At 35.0% G+C, this 27,981-nt stretch overlaps 1 protein-coding gene across 2 annotated transcripts in view; it reads right to left on the minus strand.

Annotated features, from left to right (window-relative positions):
- Nucleotides 1-27,981, minus strand: part of LOC145241425 (LETM1 domain-containing protein 1-like) — a 415,771-nt gene that overhangs the window by 294,289 nt on the left and 93,501 nt on the right. The window contains exon 9 of one of the 2 annotated variants that reach the window (XM_080104373.1): nt 23,048-26,156. The exons of the other annotated variant lie outside the window; for it this stretch is intronic. Within the exon in view, the coding sequence (XP_079960499.1) occupies nt 26,119-26,156 (38 nt within the window). The 3' untranslated portion in view covers nt 23,048-26,118. Of the gene's footprint in view, nt 1-23,047; nt 26,157-27,981 lie in introns of those variants that run through there. 2 annotated transcript variants of the gene reach the window in all.

Genomic DNA, 27,981 nt, shown 5'->3' on the forward strand with positions numbered 1-27,981 from the left:
CCTCAAGTAGAATTCTAAAAAATTAGTGTCCCTCTCGATCATCATTATCTGACAGCAGGAGAAACAAATAATTTAAGTGTGAAGACCAGAGGCTACTTTTTGAGAGTATGCTGTTTGCATTCCTTGTGGAGAAGTTAACTTAGAAAATTGGGCCCTTGAATCAAGGAAGATGGTTAACATAAGCCACAAGATTAATGTGTTTATGGACTAGAGTTGTCTATTCTCAAACACTAGGATAAATTAAACATTTTGGTCAAATTTATCATCCAAGTGTATGCAGTTAGTTGGTTTGAGATCAAAATCGACAATATTTTTTTTTTAACCAATAACAGTATATTTTAATATGATTCAGAGAACAAAACAGTTAACTGAAATCCAAATTACTGTTTTAAACTGTTCAAAATATAGTGCTTCCGGAAAATATCATAATATCGATAATGAACTCAGATGAATTGGATGTGAGAGAAGAGGGCATTCAAACGATTTTGTCCATTAAGTAAATAAATATTTATCCATTGAATTTTATTAGTTTTCTTAATTTACCCAAACAATAGTCAGTTTTATTTATATTTCATCACAAAAATATAAAACAAATAATTTTTTTTTGTGTGTTGTTTTTTCCAGAAAAAAATAATGAAAAAGATTACTGCTATCAATTTTGTAGCCACACACTGGTCAAATTTGATTGATTTTTCTCAAAAAGTTGTATATGGGCAGGAAGCAAGACATAGACACATTATTACAAAGTTATCGTGCCAGCAAATTAGACCTTCATTTTCCTCAAAAGGAAGTTATACAGAACAATTTAGTTCTATTATAAGTTAATATTATTGCCTCTAATAAAAAATTAAAATACATGATTCTGTAACTTGTATCAAGTTGTTATATTGTGTAATACATCTCCACATATCTTTTTGAATTGTGAAATTTAAAAGACTTAGTTGCTAATTAGCTTTTTTTACAATTTTTGTTTAATCAATGCAGTAAAGTTGAGATATTTTGCTAGGTGTGATTAATAATTAAAATTATAATTCATGTATTTATTTTTCTTTCAATGCATTTCATATATATATATATATATATATATCAATTTTAATTGAATTTTTTATAAAAAATAGTGAAATTTCAAAGTCAGTGTTGTAAAAAATGCTATGAAAATGAAGGATTTTTCAGCATTTTTCTACACGATTTTTAAAATTAAATGCTCAGTTTTCTGTTCAAGATAGGAATCTAATTTTTGGTATATGTTCTTATCACATCAAACCCCAACTATCATCACCAGTGCCATGCTGATTTTTTGAAAAAAGTTGCAAATCGACCTGCCCTACTGTAATAGCCGCCCCTCTCTCATATATATGTATATAAAATTTTTTCACGGTTCATTATCGTGATGATTTGTCAGGCTATTGCTATATAATAGCCTTATAAATGAGGAGGAAATGCAGGAAATTCTGAGTAGCTTAATTGCCATATATAATTTCATAGCTTAACACGCAGCTCTTCTCACATATTTAGTACTGTTGAAGAAAATACTGAAAATCGATACCTAAAATTTTATGCAGAAATCTCTCCATATAAAAGGCACTGTGTGTGTGTGTGTGTGTGTGTGTGTGTGTGCGGTCCCTATGGACTTCAAAAAGGCTTGCTCTATTTTTATGCAATTTCACATAAATGTACTTTGTGTTTGGAAATAATCTTTGTTTTGTATCAGAATGCCTCTGATAAGTATAGGAAAAATTGATAATCAAAAAAATCCCATTAAAGAAGGAACAGTCAGACTTTGACGCAAGTTGACATTTTTATACAGCTTTACATAACAGATGCATTTGACAGGTTTTCTCGACGCACAAGCAAAAAGGGCCCGGCGTTTAAAATTAACAGTAGGTCCTTTGATAAGACAGCGGCACATTTGAAATGAATGTTTCAATCAAACCACGCTACTTGACTTATGCATTTTAAACTTTGATTCAAGTCGTTATCTAAAAATACTGTCATAAAATCAGCAGTAGGTTTTCTACAGTGCAATGTAGGCTACTACAATTCATTGCGGGCAAAGTCACTGAACAGAGGCGTGTGACCTTCTGCCTGGTGCACCGCAGCGGGTTCTCACTAGCGCAGGCAATATATCAATTTGATTGACGAATGGGTGATTTTATCAATTTCAATGAAAATAACAGTATTGGAAGTATGGAACATTCGTTGATGCTCATTCAATCCCGGGCAACATTGAGTCTCCCTAGTAATATACATATATTGGTATCTTATGAAAATATATGGCAATTAAACTTTCTAGCCTGATGCTTCTATATACCTTAATTGCCAAATATTTTCATAACTTACTACCTAGCTCTACTCAAGCATTGAGCATTGTTGAATTAAATACTCAAAATTGCTGAATAAAATACTATATCATTTTGTAAAATTTTATGTGAATACATGAAATAGTTATATCTATAAAGTACAGGATTCACTCCTAAACTAATTGACCGATCATGATAAATTTTGAAACATCTGCTAGGCATAAGGCGTCCAAATGTGGGAGATATTTAATTTTATTTCACGCAAAAGAGAGAAAAGGAGGGGGAATGCCCTTTGGGAAAATTCAGATACTTCTGATATTTGTGAAATTTTTAACAAAAGTATGAATTAATAAATATTTCTCAAATTTCAGTTTCTTTTGTGTATTTTAATGGGGTTTCAGAGGGCATCCTATAGGAACACTTTCAATTTGAAATTAAAATATTTGAGATTCCCATTGAACGTGATCGATAGTCATTTAAGATTTAAGACTAATTAAGATTTCTTACATTTAAATTTATTTTTAAGACGCCTTAAGCTTACGCCTTAAATTTTAGACATTTTCTAGAATCATAAGCAAGTACTGGTTCTTGATCAAAATTGGAATAAGGATTCTAGACATAAGGTTTAGTGTAATTATATATTTGATTTTAATATTCGTCAAGGAAAATAAAAGTGATGCAAAACTGCTCTGTTCGGGGAATTCATTTTATCTGTGCTGGTGTGAGTAGTCTTGTATATATGTATATTTCACACATGGATTGAGCTCTCTAGTAGAGGAACTAATGGTTTCCACATAATGTAACTCATTACTCTTCAGAATTAGAATAGAGTTTTATCAATAGCCCTGGTTATATAAACAAATGCAAAAACCGTCATTTCTCTTACTATAGAATTTCCCTCCTCTCTGTCTCATCTAACTACACTGGAAAACTGTGATACAACGAAACAGCTGCCTGTATGTTTTTATGCATCCACATATAAAAGATCACGTTTTACATGTGATCAGTCTGCTTGATGCACGTCTGTGAAATTATAAAAATTTCCATGGAATATGAGTGATGATTCTGATTATTGTGGGTTGAGCTCTCTAACAAGGGAAGCAATGCTTTCCACTTAGTGTAAAGCATTACTTTTCAGACTTAGAGAGAGTTCTATAGATAAACCCGGTTATGTAAACAAATGCAAAAAACGTAATTTCCCTTCAAGAATCTCTCATTGTATCTTGTTCTCCCCCCCCTCCCTCTCATCTAACTAAACTGGAGAACTGTGATACAACAAAACAGCTGCATGTATATTTCTATGCATCCACATATGATTACTCTGCTTGATGGTGCACGACCTTGAAAATATAAAGACCTCCATGGAATAACGATGACAATTTCGGTTATTAGAAAAGACTTCATTTATTTCTGGAATTGATGCTGCAAGGATAAAGCTGAGTTGTTCACTCGACTTTATATTTCGGTTGCACGATTTATTAAAGGTTGAGTTTCAACGGCTTAGAATTAATTGTATCTTTTAGATGAACAGCTTCTTTTTTTTTAATGGAAATAGCTCCAAACAATGCATGAAGCCACTTGATGTAAGAAGCTAAAAAAAAAAACCCTCAAAAAACATCACTTCAAGGACAGAAACTGTTGCAATATTTTTGGCAGAGTAGAGTAGAGATTTAGTTGTTGACCACCTCAGAAGGTGAGGTGTTCAAGTCAGCACTCCTAATAAAGGAGAGACACTCTGACTTAACAAAAAATGCCTGGACAACTCTGTCAGTATTTCCCGGGGGGGGGGACATGCCTCAGGCAGTAAGCAATAAACTTACTCCACCCGAAAGTCATGTGGCAAGGCCTGGAAGGGTGAACCTTCTAGGTACTATCCAGGCTGTATAGCACAGTCTGACAGGTATTGGGCCAGTTACTGACCCTGCATCCGTTGGGCTGATTGTCAAGAACGAATTCTTGATTGGTACTTCTACCCGGTCTCCAAACAACCAAAGTAGCAAGGAGACCCCATCCTCCAACATTAAAATAATAAAGAGAGTACGATTACAAAAAAACTGGAAGATTCTATTAATAGACAAGGGTGATAGGAAATGATCAATCAAATCGTACAACACTGCCATCGACCAATCAGAAACCGAAATCACTATATCACACACATTGGATTATTTAGAATTCCTGCACATATTTTTTATGTCCACACGAAAGGGAATTTTGCTCTTCGTCTGCAAACTTTTGCAATTCAAGACTTCTACAGATTGGCTATCCAATGGGAAATTCTAGTCTTCGTCAGCAAACTTTTATGATTCAAAACTTTTCTGGATTGATATTACCATTTTGTTTGAAACAACATTTCTTTGCACTTCTAAAACTAAAATGACTTACAACACGAAACCAACAATAATTGTTAGATGGATAGATTACGATCCAGAAAACAGCATTTCTTCTCCCTTTGTCAGTAACATCGCTCATCAAAACAATCCTCTACCTGTATACGAGTCTGATATAACTTAGCCCATCAGTGACCAATTTCTTTTTCTTTAATTTATTACCAAAAAATCATTTGTGAATACTATTTCATATTTAACATTACTTTCAAACTTCTGCTTGACTTTATAGGATAAAACATTCATTTATACTATACTAGCAAGGGAACCCAACGTTACTCGGCATTAAATAATGATCAATGAATGTTTCATACTCCCATATTTTTATTGCATCGAAATTGGTAAATCGACCATTTTTCAATCAAATTGATTGATTGCCTGCTCTAGTTGGGGACTCATTGCGGTGCACCAGGAGAAAGATTCACATGCCTCCCCACACTGACCTACGGTTGATTTTATAAGATTATTTTTTATATATGATGGCTTCAATTAAAATTTAAAAATGCATAAGTCAAGTATTATATTTCAATTGTGTTCTAAACTGAAACATTCATTTCAAACGTGCCCCCTGTCATATGAAAGAACCTACTGTTGATTTTATAAGCCTGGCCTTACTGCTTGTGCAGGAAGAACCATTTCTCAAATGCACTTGTGATGTTAGGTTGTGTAAGGTGTTAACTTTAGTCAAAATCGCCTGTTTTTTCTTTCATCGGATCATTTTGATTATCTGTACTTTGTTGAAGACATTCTCATGCAAAATCTATCTAAGAACACTGCCAAGCACATAAAGTACCTTCATGTGAAATTAAAAAAAAATCGGCCCAGCCATTTTCGAGTCCATAGGAAACGAACTCACACATACAAAGACACACACACACAAAGTTCCTTGTGTATAATGGACATTTGTTGAGGTCATTTGTGGGCACCGATCCCCTGGGCCGATTGGTAGAACTATCACTATCAATGCAATGGTTGTAGGTTAAATCCCCAGTTGGGGAAAGGTGCTAGTCTATCTGCACTGATGAGCTGTGATACAACGAAACAGTACTGTATGTGGATGACTATATATATATAATATATATATGTGTGTGAAATTTCCTTTTTCATTCACCACATCTATATTGCCGTCAAAAGATTTTGCTGTTTTATCTAACGCAGCTTGAGTAGGTAGATGTTCTTGACAATAAGTTCAACTGTGCGGTTAAAGTATGGTTCTGATCAGTTTCAGGGAGCCAACCTTCCCAAGCTTTACCTTCTCTCTGAAAACGAGTTAGTTTATTGCAAACCGCCTGAAGCGATCCTACTGGAGAATGATGCTGAGACTGCTCAGGCATGTTTTGTATGCCAGAATGCACTTCACCTAGTGTGCTGGCTTTTCAAAACCTCTCCTATAGAAGGGGTAACTAAATAAATCACAATATCCAATTCAAATCGGCACTAACACTATTTGGGTTTAACCGGCTTCCTCTGAAAGCGGAAGTTTTATGAGAGTATTAAATTTACTAGCAGTCCACAGTCGCATGTATATCTCTGCCAGGGGACCACGTTAGGTTTTTGCAGCTCTTCCAGGGAGGTGTCGACGTCCTCCTATATACAGCACCTGGTATTCCCAAATTGGTCACCAATCTAGTACTGACCAGGAACAACATTGTTCAAGTTCAGTGACCTAATGTATGTCAACATGATTATGCTGTATATAAATTTTAATATAACAATCTTTTTTTTTAGTGTTAAATCACTATAATTTCTGTTAATAATAGCAAAGATATTGCACATATATAGGAAAAAACAAACGATAAAGTGACAAATGAATAACACCAAACATTAATTTATAGTAAACTGTTTAAAAAACATTTATGCAAAAAAAAAAAAAAAAAAAAGAAAAAAAAAAAAATGCTTAAAAATAGCTGTTGTGTAACATTATTAAAAATGATATTTTAAAAAAAAATATAGTTAAAATTATTATCTGTATTATATTTCTCTTTCAATGTCCGTTCCACTTTTTATTAGAAACTACTGCACCGATCTGGCTGAAATTTTTCTTTGGACCTTTGTTATGATAAGGTGTAGCATACTATGTATTATGGTATCCGTTCGATGCACAGTTAGGGATTAATAGGGATTAGTATTTAATGCAAAAATGAGCACAAATTTAACCATATTCAATCATTAATTTGACATAAAGCACTCGTTCTAAATCAACAGTTTATAACTTTTGCTCGTTTTTAACGGACTAAAACGTCTTGTTTTACTTGTATTTCTAATATAAAATAAAACTACTATGTAAAATTCTTATATTTCATGGAATTTGGAACTAAAAAAAAATCCTATCTTTACATCATCAACACTCTGATCCCCATCTGGCATCAATTGAAATGGATGGCTCTCGTCTAGGAGAAGCCCCATGTTTTGACAAGCTTTTGGGCTTGACCTTGACTCCTGATCTGAAATGGAACACGTACATCAAGTCTGTTGCCAAGGTTGCTGGAAAAATGGTGGGATCCTTCTACCGCTCCAGAAGATATCTCACTACTGATGCAATTCTCTATCTATATAAAAGCCAAGTACGTCCAAGGATGGGATACTGTTGCTATATCTGGGCAAGAGCTGCTAAAAACAGCCTATCCTGCCTTGACGACAGAGTACAAAATAGACTTTGTGGCTTAGTGGGGGATGTCCTTTTCTCTACCCTGCAATCTCTCTCCCACAGAAGAGACGTTGCGAGCCTATCTTTGTTTTATCGTTACTTCCATGGCAGGTGCTCGTCTGAACTCCAATCTCTGGTCCACCCTCGCCAATCTTTCACGAAAAACACCCGTCTAGTTGAATCCACTGTGAAAAACTTTCCCCACTCTTTATCTATGCCTAAATCAAAACATAGATTCCATGAACAAAGCTTCTTTCCTAGAACTGCACACCTGTGGAACTCTGTTCCGTCTGCCTGCTTCCCTCCTGACTACAACTTGGATGTCTTCAAGTCCAACGTAAACAAATTCCTGATGAACCGCCCCCTTAAGTAGACACTTTAAATATCCACACTAACGTACTGTACTTACAATAACCCTTATCCCTGAGTGGCTTCCGGGCCTTGATAAGTGGTGACACCTTGTAAAAAAAAAAAAAAAAAATCTAATTCCAATAAAAAAAGAAAGAAAGCAACAATGCAATTTCCACGGTATACCACTAGTACACACATGTAAACACAATTTGTGTTTCTGCTTTATATATAGGAAGAAGCGATAAATTATGTAATTTCATCTAAAACTCAGTGCAAAGGTAGTGAAACTAGATAATTTATGTATTTTCAAATGTATTGCTAGAAGCTACTAGAAAATAAAACAATAAACATGCTCGAGGGCAAAACGCTCTTTAAATAAAGAGAAAACAAAAGGTGAATTCGATTTATTTCTTATCATCACAAAAAATAAATAAATGAAAATGGAAATAAAAGACATAATAAAAAAAATGAAGCGATTGCTTTTTTTTTTTTTTTATCTAAATCTCCCGGGCAAAAAAAAACAAAAAAAAAAAACAAAAAAAGAAAAAAAGAAGACAATTAAGCCACTTTATAATCTGATGGTTGACATAAAGGATGACACAGTGCACTAAAACAAAAACATATGGGATTCTGTTTGGAACTGCATTTACCAAAAAGACATTGACTAAACAGGGTTGTGCGTGTGTTTTTTTTTTTTTTTTTTTTTTTTTACGGCATATTAACTCTTTTCAGGCTCTTTAATACTGAAATCAGTAATTTTAGAAAAAAAAAAATTATATACTTCAATTTTTTATATGATCAAATATTTAATTATGGTGTTTGGTTTGGTTGTTTTGTTCTTTGGTATAATAATCCTTTTCCGGTTATTTAATGCCAAATGTAGTAATTTTTTAAAACGTTTTTAATACTTCAAGTTCTTTATATTTTCAAATATTTATTCATGGTGTTTGGTTTGGTCATTTTGTTTTATGGCATATCAACCCTTTGGAGTTATTTAATGCCAAGTTTAGTAATTTCAGAAAAAAGTTGTTGTGCTTCAAGTTCTATATACGAGGTGCCTTCAATAAGTTTCCAAACTTTTTTTGTACAGGCATTCAAAAATGTCATAGACTCTTGAAAATTTAATATATCAATTCAATATGTACATCTTATGAGATGACTTACCAATTTTTATGATTTCAGCTTCAAATGAACAGCTACAGCAGGAATTGGAATACAGCCTACTAAAGCCTGATTGTCACGAAATCTGGACGCAAGGACACTTTCAAAGAACAATATGCAATACAATTCTGTTTTAAACTTGGAAAAAGTGCCATAGAAACGTTTGGAATGCTTCCAACTGCTTTTTAACCATGTTGCTCATCTTCTCTCACAAAAACCTCATGAGGCGTCTACGATGGTTTTGGTCAAGCCCTTTGTTGTCAACCAGGCAATGTAATCCGTGAGGCCATTGACCCGGCCCCGCTGTAAGGCTGGAAGAAACGCTGCAGTGGACAACTGAAGACTTGGATCAAGACGGTCAAACCAGACTCCAAGTCTATGTTGCTGGAACCGTGAATGACTCACGCTCATGACTACTGCAGCACTGGATTGTCATGCCATGGTCGGCCTCAATTCGAGATGTGACTAACGCAATGAGTGGAGTGCAAGCAGGTAGTAACAATCTTGCATGAATCGAGCATCAATTTTTGAGTTGCAGAAGACATTTAAGAAAGACAGGGAGTCTGTGAGCGATGAGGGAGGAGTAAGAAAAGAATTTCATGAATAAGGACCGTCGTGTGTCTATAAAAACATTAAGTGCACAGTTTGATGTCAGCATGCAAACTATATGCACAATTATTCGCGAGGAACTGAAAATGCGGAAGATTTGTGTGAAGTGTGCCTCAACGGTGCTCAGAGAAGATCACAGACTATTTCATCAAGACAGTCCCCCCCCCTATAGTCTAGACCTTGCTTCCTGTGACTTTTGGTTATTTGTTAAGCTCAAGGAAAACCTTAAAGGCTGTCATTATGAGACAATTGAGATGAAAGAGACTGTGACAAGGATCATTAACACGCTCACACAAGAGGACTTCCATATGGCTTTCCAGAAGTTATTGAAATAGTACAAGTGCATTGCAGCCGGAGAAGATTACTTTGAAAGGGACTAGAGTTTCATGTGTGCACTATCAATAAAAATGCCCATACAAGAAAAGTTTGGAAACTTATTAGAGGCACTTCGTATCTGCAAATATTTATCCATAGTGTTTGGTTTCTTATTTTTGTTTCTTTTGCAGAACATGATTGAGTTTTGCAAAAGAAAAGGGGGAAAAATAATAATATCAATGTATAGTGCATTTTTGGTCTGAAAGCTAGTATCTTCAGACAGCCTGATCTGGTAGCGCCAGGGCACAGTGAATGAAAAATCAAATTTAAATACTAGTATATATATATTATAGAAACCTGGTGTTTTCTGGGAACAACACATTTTAATTTAGAGCCAATTTTTATCCCATGTTTACAATCATATTTTTATTGTTGTCGGCACTAATGATTGAACCTCCAACCTCCAGAAGAGTGTAACTTACAAGTGAATTTTACCAAGTACTTTATCCACTACAATATGGACCCTTGCAGATAATTAATCCTTATCTAAAAAATTCATAAAACATTTTTCAAATTATTAACTTCAAACATTTGCTTTTCTATATAAATAAACACAAATAAAATTCTTATTCTCGAGTGGGCTTCGGGCCTTGATAAGTGTTAAATCCTAAGTGAAAATTACATATAAAGAAATAATGGTATGAATTCAGAGCCAGAGAATGACAAGAGGTAATCTCTACTTATATATAAAAGTCACTATGTGTGTGTGTACTTGAGTTCGCTCCCTATGGTCTCCAAAACGGCCGATACAATTTTTAAAAATTTCCCATGAATGTACTTTGTGTCGTGAAGTGTTCTTAGATAGGTTTTGTGTCGGAATGCTTCTGATAAGTATTAAAAAAAAAAACGATAATTAAAAAAAATAAGAAACATTTCAGTTTTAACCAAAGTTAACACCCTTATACAGCCAAACATCACAAGTGCATTTGAGAAGTTTTATCATGCAAGCAAGCAAGCAAGCAGAGAGGCCCGGCATATAAAATCAACAGCAGGGGCACATTCGAAATGAAGGTTTCTGTTCAGAGCACAATTGAACCATGATACTTTTGCATTTTAAATTTTAGTTCAAGCCATAAAATAATTTTATAAAATCAACAGTGCGATATCGACTACGGTGAATTGTGGACCAAGACAATGCGGAGAGGCATGTTAAGCTTTCTCTGGTTTTACCATCCAGTGGTCCTCGACTAAAGCAGGCAACTGATTTGATTGAAAAATGTGTGATTTTACATATTTTTCAATAACAATAAAAGTATTGGAAGTGCAGAACATTCGCTTATAATCATTCAATCTTGGGCAACATTGTGTCCCCATGCTAGTTAAATATATAGCTCCCACTTATAAAGATGGGTGGAGTATATGAATTTTAAACCAGTCGTTCGGAATACTGCAGATATAAGATCAGATCATTTGGGGTGGGGGATTTATTCCTCTATAGCTATAATAGATTAGATGTAGGGTAAATGAATCATTTACATGTTCAAAGAAAACAAGACAAAAAAAAATCAACTAGGGATAATGTACGATCGTTTCAGAGACGATATCATGTTTATTCATATATTATCTCTCAGCATCAGCACAATTTGACACAAAAATAATGATCAATATGCAGCATTGGGGGGGGGGTAGAATTAAATTCAGCATCAAATCTACGGGATAACTTTTTATCCAAATCTAATTAAAATTTGGAAGAATGGAGTCCAAATATTTCCAGAACATCACCAGCGGGTATTACACTACGTTATTGTGCTATTACCCAGGTTTTTCCACTTGGGTGGTTTGTCAGATAGCCAGAAATGAAACCAACACTTGAGCTTAAATTCTTGTTGATTAGTTATTATGATGTTTAGTTTGGTTATGTGCATGTATGTTTTGTTTTTATGTATTGGAAAAAAATTGAGCTTAATTTCCAATTCCAAAGACTTTTCTTTTTATGTTTTTGTTGTTTCAAACTTAATTTTCCATTGCTGGTACTAATGATAAATATTTATTGATTTTAAACTAACATTACACCTTAAATTTATAGGCCATCATAACAAATTTAGGTAGTGCAGGTAAAAATGTCATAAGTGAAATATATAGTTGAAAATTTCACAATACATTTATTTGTGTGTCTTTGAAAGCAAATGGTCATACAACAGTTTTGCACTTTTTTTTATGTAGTTCTTTGCTTTATTATTGTATTCTGCAAGATCTTTCAAGCTGCATCAGTTGGGGGCAGTAGAGGGCAGGCAAAACAGTGTTACATTGTATAATCCTCTCTACAATCGCAAATGGTTGGGTCAGTTTTATAGCAACTTTTGCTTTGTCGGGTTATAGCAACTTTTGATTACCCCATTCTTGTTTTCAGGCAGCTGAATGTCTTTCACTTGAGTCAGAAATTGCTTCTGAATGTAAAGGGAGAGCCTCAGAAGTGGAAATTCCCATGTCAGTAGGAATAAGGGGGTATCCTCTAGCTATCTGGTTCTATGGAGGGGTCAGTATGTTAGGTAGAGGATTAAGTGGAATTGAAACGCTCATATACGTATTCATATTTACTTGTTTCTCGATGAAGGCAGAATCAGGCACCTGGTCAGTTTTTAATGAGGGGAAAATCCAGCTCTCTAAAGAAGGGCACTCTGGATTAGAACAAAATTAAAAACCATTTCATTCTATAAAGACCTCTCCTTCACTAATCAAAGACAGAAAAGATGAAGTGTGGTATCAAAACAGATACTACACTTCGCTCCTAGTCTTGCAATACCCACATGGATGTATGTATGTCAAGAACTATAGAGGAATAACTTGAAAGAGGCAAAATTTTATTAGAATAAAAGCAAAACCGGTTAAACAAGAGAGAAAGGTTTGATAACCTGAGCTATGGACAAAAACAACAAAAAGGCGGCAATGAAATTCCAAATACTCCAAGAACAGGAGCTGCTTTCTACACATCAATATATTGATCGTTCGGCCTGGGCTATCCAATGCAAGGTAGCAGCAGCAGCAGCAGCAGCAGAGTATTAGGCTAATGCAAGCATGCGCAAGCAAAAGTGCGGATGTTCATTGGGAAAGCATTTGATTCCAGCTGTTTGGTATTTGTATGTTTTTTTCAGAACTTTAGTCAAACTAATTTAAAATAGAGAAAGCGTATTTTAGGTTTTTGCTTTCATAATAGAAATGTGTACCTGTGTATATATATATATATATTAGTGTTAGCACGATTAATCGAAATCGGGAATCGGAAAAATCAAAACTTATTGGGGTATCGGAATCAGTATTGGAATCTGAAAAATTTGTATTTATTTTCCGATGTCAAAACGATTCCTTTAATTATGTTTTTTTTTTATTTGACTTTGTTTAAAATAAAATCTTTCGCAGCTGGTAGTAATTATATAATACTAAATATTTATTTTAAACAACCAGTCAAACTAAAATCTACAGATTACACCCACAAATGTATTTTCACATTTGAGAAAATATATGCACACTTAACCTGTGTTTTTACGGTAATCGGAAAAAAAATAACTTTATTGTAAATATTTAGAGATTTATAAAGAACCGGAATTGGTAATTGTATCAGGATCGGGAATTTAGTAAGGAATTGGTAATCGGCCCCCGGAAAAAAGCCTTTTGCAGACATACACAAAAATTGCACACACTAACATACATTTTTGCTTTTATATATTTGTCACTATTCATTTAGATAGAGGTAAGAATAACCGTGCACAGTGACTGACGTCTATAAAAGACTAGCATGGATGCCTGGTGTTGCCCGGGTGTTTTGGGGGGGGTGTTGAGCAAAAAATAAAAAAGTGGTAGTAGGCAGGCAGGCAGGCTCAAACCTGTACTGCAAAGGAGGAAAAGAATGTGAAAAAAAAAAAGACATGATGTCTTTGCCGTTGCGTCCATCGTCAAACTGAAAGCAGCAAAGGTTTAAATTAAGGCTAGTCAACTGAAAAGAGATGATGATTTTCGAAAATATCGCTGAAAAAAGCGACCTCCTTCTTGTAGAAAAGTGCCCAGTTTAGGGTGAAGGAATTTATGTTTCTAGCTAATTTTTCGATATTTGTCGTCCGAAGGTTCAAGTTTCAAAATGATACCAATCTTGTTAAAATTTGTTGCCTCTATGGAAAGTTTTTAGACAGACATAAATACATGTAAACAGACAGATGAGATTTATATTATAGACTAGCAGGCGATACCCGGCATTGCCTGGGTGTTTGGAGGTGTGTTGTTGGGGGGGGGGGAGAATAAAACATGACCGGGTGTTTGGAGGTGTAAAAGAAAAAAAAAGTTTTAGTAGGAAGATAGGCTTGAACTCTGAAGCCTTGACGCGAAGGTGGAAACGAAAGGAAAAAAAAACAGACACTTAACCATCTTGGCCACGAGGGGGGAGGAATTGATAAGCATGTTAAGTTAACGTTTATAAATTGAAATTGACAGGTGCGAGGAAGTTAAGTCGCGTGATGCTTGACCTTGAAACATGACGTAAGCAATGGCTGTTTAACAGTTAAGATTTTGTGTGGGATAGCTTTTATCGAACTTTGGGGAACGAAAAGCAGCTTCCCCGTTTATTAGGGGAGTGTCTCAAAATTAAAGTAACTGTCTGATATGACAGTGAAAAGCCGACATTGACCAAACGTTACATTGCCTTCTGGAGACCATTGGCCATGGGCCAGGGTTGGTTGGTTGGTTGTTTTTGTTTTACGGCATATCAACCCTTTTCGGGTTATTTAATGCCGAATCCAAAGATTTTGGAGAAAAAATTTTTTTAATAGAGTATATTTGTTGTTTTCACGTCGGTTTCTATTTAACCCATAGTTGGAACCCTAACAGGTACTACCACTCCGGGTCAGAGTGGACCTGGGAGCAATGGTAATTAAAGGGTGGCTCCACACTCCCCAAAGCCCACAAGCTGGGGCCTCACCTCTAGATATAGTTTAAGGTCATATCCAGGACCCCCATTGAGGGACTTTTATCCTCTGCAGGGGGGCAGTCGGCGTATTCTAATGCCCCACCGACAGGGCAGCATGGGCCAGGGAGCTGGATATTCAAATCGAGTTTCGCTTTTTTTATACTGAAAAATGAAAGCAACACGCGGCGATCCAAAAATGTGGAATATTTAACGTCTCAAAGTCAGGCAAATTAAATAGATAGGCAACCCCTGTTGTTAGCTCGTAGATATTATGATTTAGACGTGATATAAAACGTTTTAAGCATGAGGGATCCAAGCAAGCAGCCCTCGGAAAAAAGCCTTTTGCGGAGATACACAGACACATTTTCGCTTTTATATTTATAGATGTCATCCATTGCTTTTGAATGATTTTCAACCATTTGAGAGAGATTGGAAAGACAAAAAACGTAATAAATGGGTGCCTCACGAATTGATGACAACCAAAAGAAATACTGTTGTGGAATGTCATTTTCCCTTCTTTTACACAAGAACGACCTGTTTCTCGACCAGGTTGTGACTTGCAATGAAAAGTGGGTTCTTTACAACAACTGATGACCCTCAGCTCAGTGGTTAGACGCCGAAGCCAGAGTTGCACCAAAAGAAGGTCATACTGACTGTTTAGTGTTCTGCAACCAGTCTCATCCATTACAGCTTTTTTGAATGCAGACGAAACCATTATGGTAGAAAATTACTGTCAACAAATGGATGAAATGCATCAGAAACTTCAACAACAACACTCAGCATTAGTTGATAGAAATCTCCACGGCAATGCCCTCCACACATTGTTAAACCAACCCTGTAAAAGTTGAACGAATTGAACTATGAAACTCTGCCTCATCTGCCATACTCTCCAGACCTCTTACCTACCGACTACAACTTCTGATGATTGATAGTAGAGCTGACATCTATTCAATGTAGCCGTCTTCAGTCTCAATCACCACCCTGATATGGATCCTGAACAGGAGCTCAGCGAATACTTGGTAGATGGCGGTAATTAGGCTGGCTTTAGTGCTGTAGGAGGTCATGTTGGTGATGTTCTTGACGCATGACCAAACGAAGCAGTCCAGCGGGTTCAGGCCAGGGAGAAGGGGGTGGCCAGTGAGAGAAGGGTACAAAGTCGTAGCACCTTCTTCTGAAGCCAAGTCTTGGTCTCTTTGAACTGGTGGGCCATAGCCGAGTCTTGCTGCCACACCCAGGGTCTGCCAGAAGCCACTTGATTGCACCAGAGGATCACCACACTCTTCAGCACCTACAGGTACACTTTGGTGTTGATTTTCAAGCAGACTTTGAAGATGTGAAATGGTATAATGCGGCCCTCACTTGAAACCATACCAGTGGCCAAAAACTTTGTTTTGATAAGTAGGTTTGAAAACACTTTGTAAAGATCTTGTCAAGCTGGTATAATGGTTATCGTACTTGACTCCCTGTCTTTAGGTTTTGGTTTCAATCTCAGCTCGAGTATTTTTTTTTTTACTTACAAGAAGTGAATTGTTTACAAAAAGCACATAATATTCACATGGACGACACAGTTTCTTTCCGTTTTTTACTTAATTTTTTTGTGGAATTTTACGTTACGTTCAATACCGGGTAACGCCGGGTACATCTGCTAGTAATAAATAAACTGGAAAAGAATTCAATTCTCATTGTTGTGAAACGAAAAGCAAACACAGTCTTCTAATTTTATTAATATAGATTTAAGTATAGATTATTAGGTGAGAGTGGCCGGCTATGTCTAGTGATTTCTTTTCAAAACACATGGCTGGCATATAGTTTCTAGTCTGCCTTCTCTTCATTTTCTTTCTTTCTCTAAAATCCAATCAATGATCCAAGTTTTATTTATATTAGTGTTGGGACAATTAATAGGAATCGGAAAAAAAAAAAATCAACAAATTTGGGGGTATTGGAATCGGTGCTGGTATCGAAAAAATTAGTGTCTATTTTCCGATTCCAAAACGGTTCTTTTAATTGTCTTTTTTATTTGATTTTGTTAAAAGCAAAATGTTTCAATGATAAAAATAATGAATATTTATTGATTTTAAAAGCTAAAATCTATAGATCATCCTCTACAAGTGTAATTTTACGTTTAGGAAAATATCTGCATATTTAACGCGTATTTTTTTTTTTTTACAGAAATCAGGGAAAATAACGATTCTATAGTTAAATATTTAGAGATTTATAAAGAATCGGAATCAGTAATTGTATTGGAATCGAGATAAATATTGGAATCGTCCCATCACTAATTTCTATATTATATTTTTTGCTATTTTATTTGTCTTTTGATTTTCAGGTGGTTTTATGTTAAGACTTGTCTCTCTTTCAACAACCCACTACAGCCTACATTATACCCACTTCAAATGTGGAAGATGTTTATGTTCTACCCTGTATTTTGTGCATCTTATTGATTACTTATGAAATATTGATTTAATTTAAAAAATAAATACTAACGAGATAAAAGAAGTGTAATGATAATAATAAAAAATAATCAGAAAAGCTTACCGACGCAGACATCTAAACTCTGGGCAAACATTTGTTGTTTTTGATGTAAGAGAAATTAAACGCTTGTTAAGTATTCTAGAATAATCGGGTGTTCAATTATTTTTTATTTCATGAAAAAGTAAACCATAGTGAATCTGCTGGCGGTGATAGACAAATAATAGGGAGTAAAAAGGATGCCACTTTCCCCTTGGAAATTTTTTTGGGGGAGAGTCAGCTATTCTGAATAAAATGTAATAAATATTAAATGAAGAAGAAATTAATTGTATAATTTCTGGAAACACGCATGGCGGCTTAAGGTAATCGAATTGCAGAATAGATTAGCATATAAAGGTGTTGATTATTAAGCTATTATGTCTGCAATGAGTGGAATCGATTTTACTATGTGATGTATAGTCAGCCCCCTCCTTCCCAAAATTAATACTCAGTAGCTTTCTGACTACAAAATCTGTTTTATCAGTATTCTAGGTAGTTAGGTGAAAGTACAGAATAGTTAACAAAACCCACCCCTTTCCATGTTAAGAATAGTTTTCTAAATGATATCATTTCAGCATGGTCAGTAAACTACAGAAGATTATTTAGAAAGCCATACTTAACAATGGCAGATGCTTTGTTAACTATTCTGTACTTGTAGCTAATAAATTAATAAATAAAAAATTTACCGACATTTAATTTGAAAAGTGTTGGCCGAAAGACGACTTAATAGAGTTTTTTTTTTTTTTTCTTTACCCCCACCCCTTATTCACATTCCTTTTTGTATAATTTATGTCTTTTAAACATTGAATTAGAGTTATGGAGAAAAGAATATTTTTGAAGTGTATTTTAACTTCTATTCATTATCACACTTTTTCTTAAACTACAAAAAAAAAAAAAGCAACAAAAAAACTTCAACAATTAATAATAGTGACACTGCGCCCAGCATTATTAAATTGTTAAATAAAAATTAGGACAAATCTTGGCAAACTACGAATAAGTGATCCATGACAGGCTATCTTTAATATCAGGAACTGAATCTGACCAGTCACCGTTTGCTGCAGACTTTGAATTGGAGATTCTTCTGGTTTGCAATCTTCCAAGATTCAAATTATCTGCTGATTCCTCACTTTGAAGGGGAGGGGATATCATTTTTTGTTATTTGAATGAAAATATTCCAACAGCTTCCGGCGATTTTTAAAAAAATCGTTTTGATGTTTGTTTTATCCAATTTTAGTTGTTTTCCTAGCAGCTTTGTTTTCCATCCTCTGACAAGTAGCAGACTCATTAACAACAAAATTAGTCATAGAATGATCTAAACAGCAGGAACGTTTTGCCATTTTTGATATTACAATTACCCGTGTCTACCTGGTGTTGCTCTTAGAATTAAAACGGTCAATAATTTAAAAAAAAAAAAAAGAAAAGAAAAATTGACTGACGCCTTCTCAAACCTCTGAACTCGCAATGTTACTTGCATCGTTTTAGCTGTCATACCCTCTGCCCATCTTCAGTTGTCACTAATCAATAACAGTCTTTGAATTCACAAGTGAACCATTTATTGCATCTATTCAAATCTGGCCAGTGAGGGTTGATAACATGTGTTGCATGGAGAGAAATGATTTAAGAATGTTACAATGGACATGTAATGAGAGTCTTAAATGTAGGCTTAGATCCAATAACTTCCAAGGAGGATTAAATCTGAACAGTACATAGAGATGCATGCAGAACAGAAGACTTTGTTGGTTTGGTCACATTGAAAAAAAAATCAATGCAAGTGTTTGGGTCAATAGGTATAGAGCAATTGAGATAGCAGAGTTAGTTGGCAGGGGAAAGCCAAGGATTGGTTGGTTGTTTTTGTTTTATGGCATATCAACGCTTTCCGGGTTATTTAATGCCGGATCCAAAGATTTTGAAGAAAAATTTTTTTAATAGAATATATTTGTTGTTTTCATGTCGGTTTCTATTCAACCCATAGTTGGAACCCTAACAGGTACTACCACTCCGGGTCAGAGTGGACCTGGGAGCAATGGTAATTAAAGGGTGGCTCCACACTCCCCAAAGTCCACAAGCTGGGGCCTCACCACTGGATATAGTTTAAGGTCATATCCAGGACCCCCATTGAGGGACTTTTACCCTCTACAGGGGGGGGGGGGCAGTCGGCGTATTCTAATGCCCCACCGACAGGGCCGGAAAGCCAAGGAAGAAATGGGAGAAAGTGATAAGAATAGAATTTAAAGAGAGAGATAAAGGCATGACCAAAGATAAGTTAGTTTGGAAGTCAATTTTTAAAAGCCGTCTTAACACATGCCAGCATGTAAAATAGATATTAAACAGACAATAATGAGGAGGTAGAATGCTTTCGTTCTGTGTTCTGGGAGGTTATGGTGATCTAGTGGTTAATGCCGACCTGGGTGTTCCAAGTTTGAATCCAGTTCGTTCCACAAAACTTACTTTCACTTAGGATATTGGCAACCTTCACGTGGTCCCTCCCATAAGTAGCCAAATTATTTCTAGAAAGAATTCTGACTAGAAAAATATCAAGAAAACCAAAGCCAATAAAATCTTTGAATACATACGATATGATGATGAGTGTATATCATACCAGTTGGATATTTTTCTGTAGACTGAATTGGAGAGTCAGAGTCAGGAATCTACAGTTTTTTGGAAGAGTCAGAGTAGGATTTTTTTTAACTTATGATATAATCATTACATATAATGACAATGCGTTATGAGTAGCATTATGTAAAGACAAGATTTTCTTTTACAGCTTACCATTTATTGTAGCGTGATACTGTAGTGGACAGCCCCCACCCCCTTGAATTAGGAGAAAACAAAACGACAAAAAGAAAGAATGTTTAGGAAGATAGACAAAAAAAACTTGACATGAAATTGTTGGTTTCGGTGCTCTTGTTCGGTCAGCCACGACTAGGTAGAAGTGTTAAGTAATTTGCAATTGTATTCTTTGATACGATACAATTGTGAATTACCTAAGACTTCTACCTGGTCATGGCTGACTGAACAAGAGCATGCTACCCCCGGTTGATTAAATGTAAGCTTTCTTTCGAAATTCCATGCAGATTTCCAGTGTTTTACAAGACACACCCAAAAACAATCAGAGGCTACATAGGCTGAAACGTTGTGAGAATAAAACTCAAGTTGAGAACAGTAGTCGAAAAAAAAATCCAAATTCATAACTTTCATGCATATTATTAGCCGCAAATTTCAGTACAACGTCCAAAATAGAAATACAAGTGCCATTAATTTGAAAAAATATTAAGCGCCAACACGCAGGAATATCTGGCACCATGTGGGCAAAATAGATCAAAATAAGACAACACAGCTTACAAAATGTATGTTATTGTTATTGTTCGGTTTTTGTGTTTTGGGAGTATGTAATATGGAAGAACAACACCCATTATAAACAATGCATTATATATGGTTAATATTCTTTTGCTATATAAAGGCCAAAATCTACTCGAGGATAAGTGTTAATGAGATGGATAGTTTTTCAATTGGATGATAGAATATATCATAAGAGGTTTGAAAATGATAAGTAAAATTAACAAAATTTGAATTTTTTTTAGCATTTGATGACATTGGATTTGAAGACGACTATGATGTAGTCTACAGGGAAGCAGAGTTTGGTAAGTGAGGTAGAAAATCGATATTACGTTTCTGGTTGTAAAATGCGTATGCAGATTAAACTATTCCGAGGAAATTACCATTCTATCTTTGAGCACACAATCGAACTGCGGGATTGAGAAAAATCAAAAAAGAAATTTCACAGAGACAAGAGATGGAACACTGACTTTCTGCGTTGCAATAGCCACACTTGCTTTGACCTTAGGCTGCATAATAATCTCTTTCTCGTTTATTCATTGATGATTTCCTTTGAAAAACGGTCCTTTTGTCAGGATTAAAGCATGAATGTCTGGAGAAAGGCGAAAGCTGCGATCTTTGATCATTACCATTATATTATACTAGCGGGTGTTTGGAGGTGTAAAAGAAAAAAAAGAAAAGTTTTGGTAGGTAGGTAGGCTCGAACCTGGAGCCTTGGCACAGCGCTAAGAAAGCAGAGAATGGTGAAAATTAAACGCTTATTATAAACGGACGTCTGGTTTTCTAGGTCAAACATCACGCCACAGAGAAATGAAATCACTCCAAGCCAGTTAAGCTTTACGCTTTCTGCATATTTGTTTGTTTCCCCCCAAGATGCTGGGGAAAACCAGAGTGTCCAAATGAATAGCAATTGTCTTATATGAGCTTGCTTGCTTTACTTTCAATTTAGTTTCGCTTTTTAAGGAAAAATACAAACAAACAGGATTGGCCTTCGTTTGGGACAAGATCAAAGTGTAGTATCTGTTCCGACAGATACTACAAGCAAAGACCCTATATGGAGGCGACCCCACAGATAAGACCTTGGTCAATGTAGGGGCAACCCTTCATACCAATTGTCACTATCCAGCTCCCCTACTCCCCGGGGAGTTGGTCCCCATTTCCCCTTCACTCCTCACATTAAAAATCGGCCTTGTGCCTAATTTGCTCGGTGGGGGGGCAAATAAATACCTGGCCTTCAGGACAAGATCAAAGTGTAGTATCTTTTCTTCAAATGCTGCACTTTAATCTCTTGTTCTCTGTCAGTGGAGGAGAAATCCTTCACGATTGAGACAATTTTTATTTTTGTTCCTTTTCTCCATGTTAAAAAACGACCCTGGTGTCTAACTCTGTCCCGTGGGGAGGCACTGTAAATAGGAACAGGTGGGACCATGGTATAGCGTAAATTTTATAAAATAAAAAGGTGCTCAAATAAAAGATAGAGACGACCTTTTGTAAATCGGAGATATCATAATCTAGGGAGTATATAAAAAGGTGTAAGACGTAGTAACCCACCGCTGATGAAAGCATAACAAAAAAAAACCTACCTTAAATTTTAAGTTTTATTAACTGTAAAGAAAAATGTTATAACAATATTTTTTTTTTTTGCTATATATATATTTCTAAATAAATAATGTTAAAGATTTTTTTGCTCAAAGGTAAGTCAAATACTTTCAAGGATCTTTTTTTTTCTTTTTTTTTTCAAGGAAAAACCTGAAAACTAGAAAAGTTGAAACAAAACTGTGTGGGATATATTTTTTTTTTTTTTTCCATATTAAAATAGATGTTGTTGTTTCCTCAGACCGTTGTTTTATTAATGGTGTGCATAGATCGTATTCCGCATTCGCGCTGAAGGTCTTTCTGTGTTGCTTCCTTGAATGCCCATAAGTAGATTATTTTAATTATGATGGCAATTGTCAGCCTAGACTTGAAAAAAAAAGGTACCAGTCCGGATGGATATAAAGGTTTGGCATTTGGTAGCCTGACACCTCCAGGCATAGCCCTCGCTTACCTTTCCTCTTATAATAAGGTTGCACCTGTGTCCACATGATGCACAAGTTTTTGTCCACGACTAATTTTTTTTTTGGCAAAAGTCAAGGACTCTGGCTGGTGTTTTCAGCTGCTCACTTAAGGCTGTAAAATTCATAGCTTTTTTTTATTTTCTAACGTGAGAGTACGAAATGGTGTGCTTTTTTTATGTTTTCTTTTCTTCCTCTTCCAAATTGTCGTCTGCTGCTTTGAATTTTCAACTCGCGCATCGCGTTGAAACCATCATGCTACATTGTCATTGGCTCAGCTTTTTGTTATGTCAGACGGCTTAATTTCCTTGGCGACGCTTAGCTTACTTCGGCTGTTGACGTCATGTTCCGGGAAAAGCTGGGCGGGCGCTGAGTTACGTCTGGATCACTCTCTGCATGAGTACCGTTTATTTTTAACACTTGTGTTGTTCTTGTTTCGTTTCAGTTTAACTCCAACCATTTTTCTGTAGGGCAGTACTTCCAGTCAGCAAGACTCCATTTTGTAAAGATGCGACTATTCTTGTAGCATATTTACAAATTTTGAACACGTGTTTCTTCAAATTACATAATTTTCTTCAAATTACATAATAAATTTTTACTCAAAATGGTTCATCATTCAATAATATTAAAAACCAAAATAACATAAAACCATTTTTGTAAACAATTTTTACATTTTGTCCTGACTTAGGGTTATTGAATTGATTTGTGTGTGCAAAGGGAACTATAGTAGTTGGATAAATAAAAATAAATTTACACAGTACAGATGATATATGCAATTTTCAATTGCTAATTATTTTGCATTTTTTTTTTTTTTACTTCCATTGTCAGTCTTACTGTCTTCATCAAAACTGACCATATTTCCATTTTTTTTTTTTCAAAATAATTAATAATGGATAATTTTGAGTACTCCTTGGAATTCATGCTGAAAGGCTAAATTAGGAGATTTCAGACTTGACTTCCGTAGCATCAACAGGAGGATGAAACAAAAGGTCAGAAAGGAATTGGAAGATCCAGGATTTGACCACGAAGCACATCAGAGAGAAAACACGTGGTCATCATCCAGAAATACTTTCTCCACGTTGGATTTCTCATCCATTTCCATCATCTTACATTTCTTGCACACAAATTGATTATCTTCTCTCAGTACCATGTTCTGACAAGCTTCTTAGATCATTCGTAGACATTTATGCAGATGACACTAAAATCTGCGACAACACTTCAAAGGCCAGAAATGACCAAGAGCTCTCTAATTCTCTTTCTTCTAATTGGAGCACGTGGTGGAATTGGGAGAAAAGTGGCTGGTTTGTTTTAATGCGTTCAAAACAAAGCTTATGATTCCATCATCAGTACCCTGACCCCATCTGGCTCTAATTGAAATGAATGGTTCTCGTCTTAGAGAAACACAATGCTTTGATAAGCTACTTGGACTGACCTTCATTCCTGATCTAAAATGAAACACATGCCTCAAATCTGTTGCCAAGATCGGCAGAAAAATGGTTGGATTATTCTACCGCTCCAATATATATCTTATGCAATCCTCTACCTGTATAAGAGCCAAGTATGTCCTATGACGGAGTACTGTTGCCATATCTGGGCAGAAGCTGCTCGGAGCACTCTATCCTGCCTTGACAGAGTTCAAAACTGGCTTCAAAACTTAGGTGATGATGCCCTTTTCTCTTCCCTGCAACTTCAATCCCACAGAAGAGATGTTGCGCGCCTGTTACTGCTCCATAGTTATTTTCATGGGAAGTGCTTGTCTGAACTCTAATCTACGGTCCCTCCTTTCTAAACTTTCATAAAAAGCACTTGACTAGCTACAACCACTATCAACAATTTCCTCGATTCTCTGTGTCTAAATCTAAATACAGATCTCATAAACAAAGCTTCTTTCTTAGAATTGCCCAACTGTGGAACTCTGGTTCACTGGCCTGCTTGCCTGCTTACTACAATATGGTCAACTTCAAGTCCAACATAGAGTTGTCCCCTTAAATAATCAAATTATAACCAATTTCGATCACTAGCAATTACTATGCTGTTGTCTTGATGACCATTGTACATTCATTAAACCTTATCCTTAAATAGCCTTCAGGCCTTGATAAGTGGTGATGCTTTTGTAAAAAAAACAAAACAAAAAAAAAAAACTACCAGTAATTCTACTGCATTTCTTGTATATCCAATCTTTTGGCAGTATTATTGTAAAGAAGGACATGAAATCCTTTTTAGAATAAATAATATGAACTGATAATGTGTTTTTTTTTTGTTTTGTTTTTTTAAATATTACCTACATATATATATACTACCCTTCTGATTTACACATATATTGTATCTACTTTTAATATTTCTTAATTATTATTACCATATTATCCTATTCCTTCATACTCATTTCATATCCAAATGTTATTAAGCCAGTTTTTATCTATATTTGCATTTTGCATAATTCTAACCCTTTTCTTCTGATGAGAAGCATTTTGCTCCAAAATGCCATGACCTAAAAAGTTTTTTTCTTCTTAATTTCCCCCTTTAAACTTTTCTTTATTTTTCTGATGATATAATTAAATTATATATAACTTTTATTCCCCATCTTTCATTTAATATATATATGTATATATATATAGGGAGAGAGAGGAGGAGGGGAGAGGGAGTGTTATGTATCCCTTTCTACTATCTTATTCCTACCTAGACCTTTTACTTCTTGCTGCCGTATGCATACATTCTTTCTCGTTTCTTATACTATTAAGCATCAAGCTGAACAACGGTGGCTACATTCAAATTTATTGATTTTTATATTTTATCTGATCCGTTATTTTCACTTTGATAACTAATTTCAGCATGGGAGCAGGAGTAACTAATCTCCTTCACAGTACTAAACCCTCATTCTTAAAACCAGCAAACTGTAAAGAAATATGCATTCCGAGATAGATAGATAGTGAGACCCTGGATTGACCAGGTAGCTGCAAGCAGGCTGTATATGTAGCAGCAAAACTCAGCGCCCTACCATACAAACTGGAAGTCCACAGTTTACCTGACTGCAGGAGTAACTAATGTCTCTCCCACAGTACTAAGACCTCATCCATCAAACTATAAAGAAATATGAAAGAGGTCTAATTAGAGCCACTTTTTCATATTACACCATGCATTCTCTCAATTAATATAAACCACTAGACCAACCAGTGATTACATAGCTAATGAAAACAAATTTTATAAAATTTTATTCCCAGTGACATTCTTATAATATACATAACAAAACAGACCCTACACTTCTTTTTGTGAAACTCAAACTTAATAAACATTATGCACTATTTTTCATATCCATTGATGACGCAAGTGTGTTGGCTTTCAGTACACTTACTAATTCTAGCACAAAGGAGAAAAACTGTCTGCAGTAGAGACAATAAATAAATAAATAAAATAAACGGTCTGTAGTAAACAAAAACGAGGAATTAAAAAATAAAATAAATCTTTCTTTCTTTTTAAATAAAAGAAAACTCCCAAACATACCTTATCGCCTTTCATATATATATATAAGTGGACACTTACCTAAAAAGAAAAGGGGAAAAAAAGTAATGTTAAGAGAAAATTATACTTTGTTTGAAGTGTATAAAGAGATTTCAGAAAAAAATATTTTAGAAGGCTGGGATAATGCAGGATGAAAGTGTGGGTACCAAGAAAACAGAATAATAGGAAATAGCTCTAAAAAAGACAGTAAGATAATATACAGTGTCACAGAATCTCTGCAATTATATAAATATAACTTTGTGTGTGTGTGTGTGTGTGTGTGTGTGTGAGTTTGTTCCTTATAGGTTCCAAAACGGCTGTACAGATTTTCTTTAAAATTTACAGAACTTTAGTAATTTAAGTTAAGTTTTGTCTCCGAATACCTCCAATAATTGCCGATAATCAAAACCGTTATTTTAATTTATCTATCATCGATAAAGCCATTTTTTAATGTCGTCATTTAGCAACAATGATAGAACAATGGGCTGTGAAAATTCTACTGTTGGTAAGTTGATAGTGTATTTTTTAATTTTTTTTTGCATGACGTGGTCTGTAAATTCAAACTCCACACATAAATTTCTTGATTTTTTTTATTACTGCAAAGAATTTTATAAGACTTGAAAATTTATGTGAAAATGTTTTTAGCCAATTTTCGGTATTTGTCTTCTGAAGGGTCGAGTTTCACAATGATACTGATCTTATGAAAATCCGTTGCCTTTGTTGAAAGTTTTAGGCAGACATGCAAACATACATACATATATTTATATATTAGTAGCTCAAATTTTTGACTCAAACCGATTAAAAAGCTTGCCCTATCTCTGAATACTCTTTATGTAAAATTTCAAATGTTTAGACCAGAAATTGAGTAATTTGGTAGAGACCGCAGAGGTTAAATTGTTTTTAACTTTGACTTTGACCCTTATTATGACCCCTTAACATTTATTGTTTTGGGCTCAAATCAAGTTATTAAGTTAGATCCATGTCCAAGGAACCTATATCTAAAATTTCAATTGGCGGAGGAGTTTGGTAGAGTTCTCAAACGTCAAATCGTTGAACTTTGACTCCTTAACAGCCAAATTTCTGTCCGAAAAATGATTACAAAGATTTTCCCAAATCTCAATACCATGTATATCAAATTTCGAGTCTGTAGACTAGAAAATTGACCGAGTTATTGTGTAGGGAAATGTACACAGACAGAAAGACACTTTTATGGATATATAGATTGTTTTTAAGAACATGGACCGATGTTTGCCATATATAACTGGTAAAAAGGAATGTGAAATGCTATTTAAAATTTACATATAACCATTCTGGTTCATTTTACTATACATATATGACTAACAGGAAGACCCAACCTTGTTCAGCATAGTGTGAGAAAAACTATGTCCTCTTTCACTATAATACCGTACTACTTTCATTATTTTAATGCTACCCTCTATTTCCTTCTCTAATATAATCGAATTAGTGTCTTATATATATATATATATATATGGTTTAAATTTCATTAACATCTAAAAATATAAAAACGAAAATGTGTGTGTGTGTGTGTGCGTTTTCGTGTATGTCCAAGAAAGACTTTTTTCCAAGAACCGATCGGTCACCTCACAACTTCTTAAAACTTTTTATATTGTGCCTAAATGATAATATCTACAAGTTAACAATTTTCGATCGCCACATGTGCATTAAGCTTTTTCGTATAAAAAAAAAAGAAGCGAACAGACTTGCAGTAAATAAAACACTGTCCCGCACTCAAAGTTGGCGTCATTAACTCGTCAAAAATGGGCACCTGCTGTTAAATGTCACACGTTTTTTTTTCACACTTTATTATTTTCCAATTGTGCATCAAGGCTTCGTTTTTTTTTTTTTT

Source organism: Euprymna scolopes, chromosome 20 (genome assembly GCF_053919585.1).
Source record: "Euprymna scolopes isolate OS-2025 chromosome 20, ASM5391958v1, whole genome shotgun sequence".
Lineage (NCBI taxonomy): Eukaryota > Metazoa > Mollusca > Cephalopoda > Sepiida > Sepiolidae > Euprymna > Euprymna scolopes.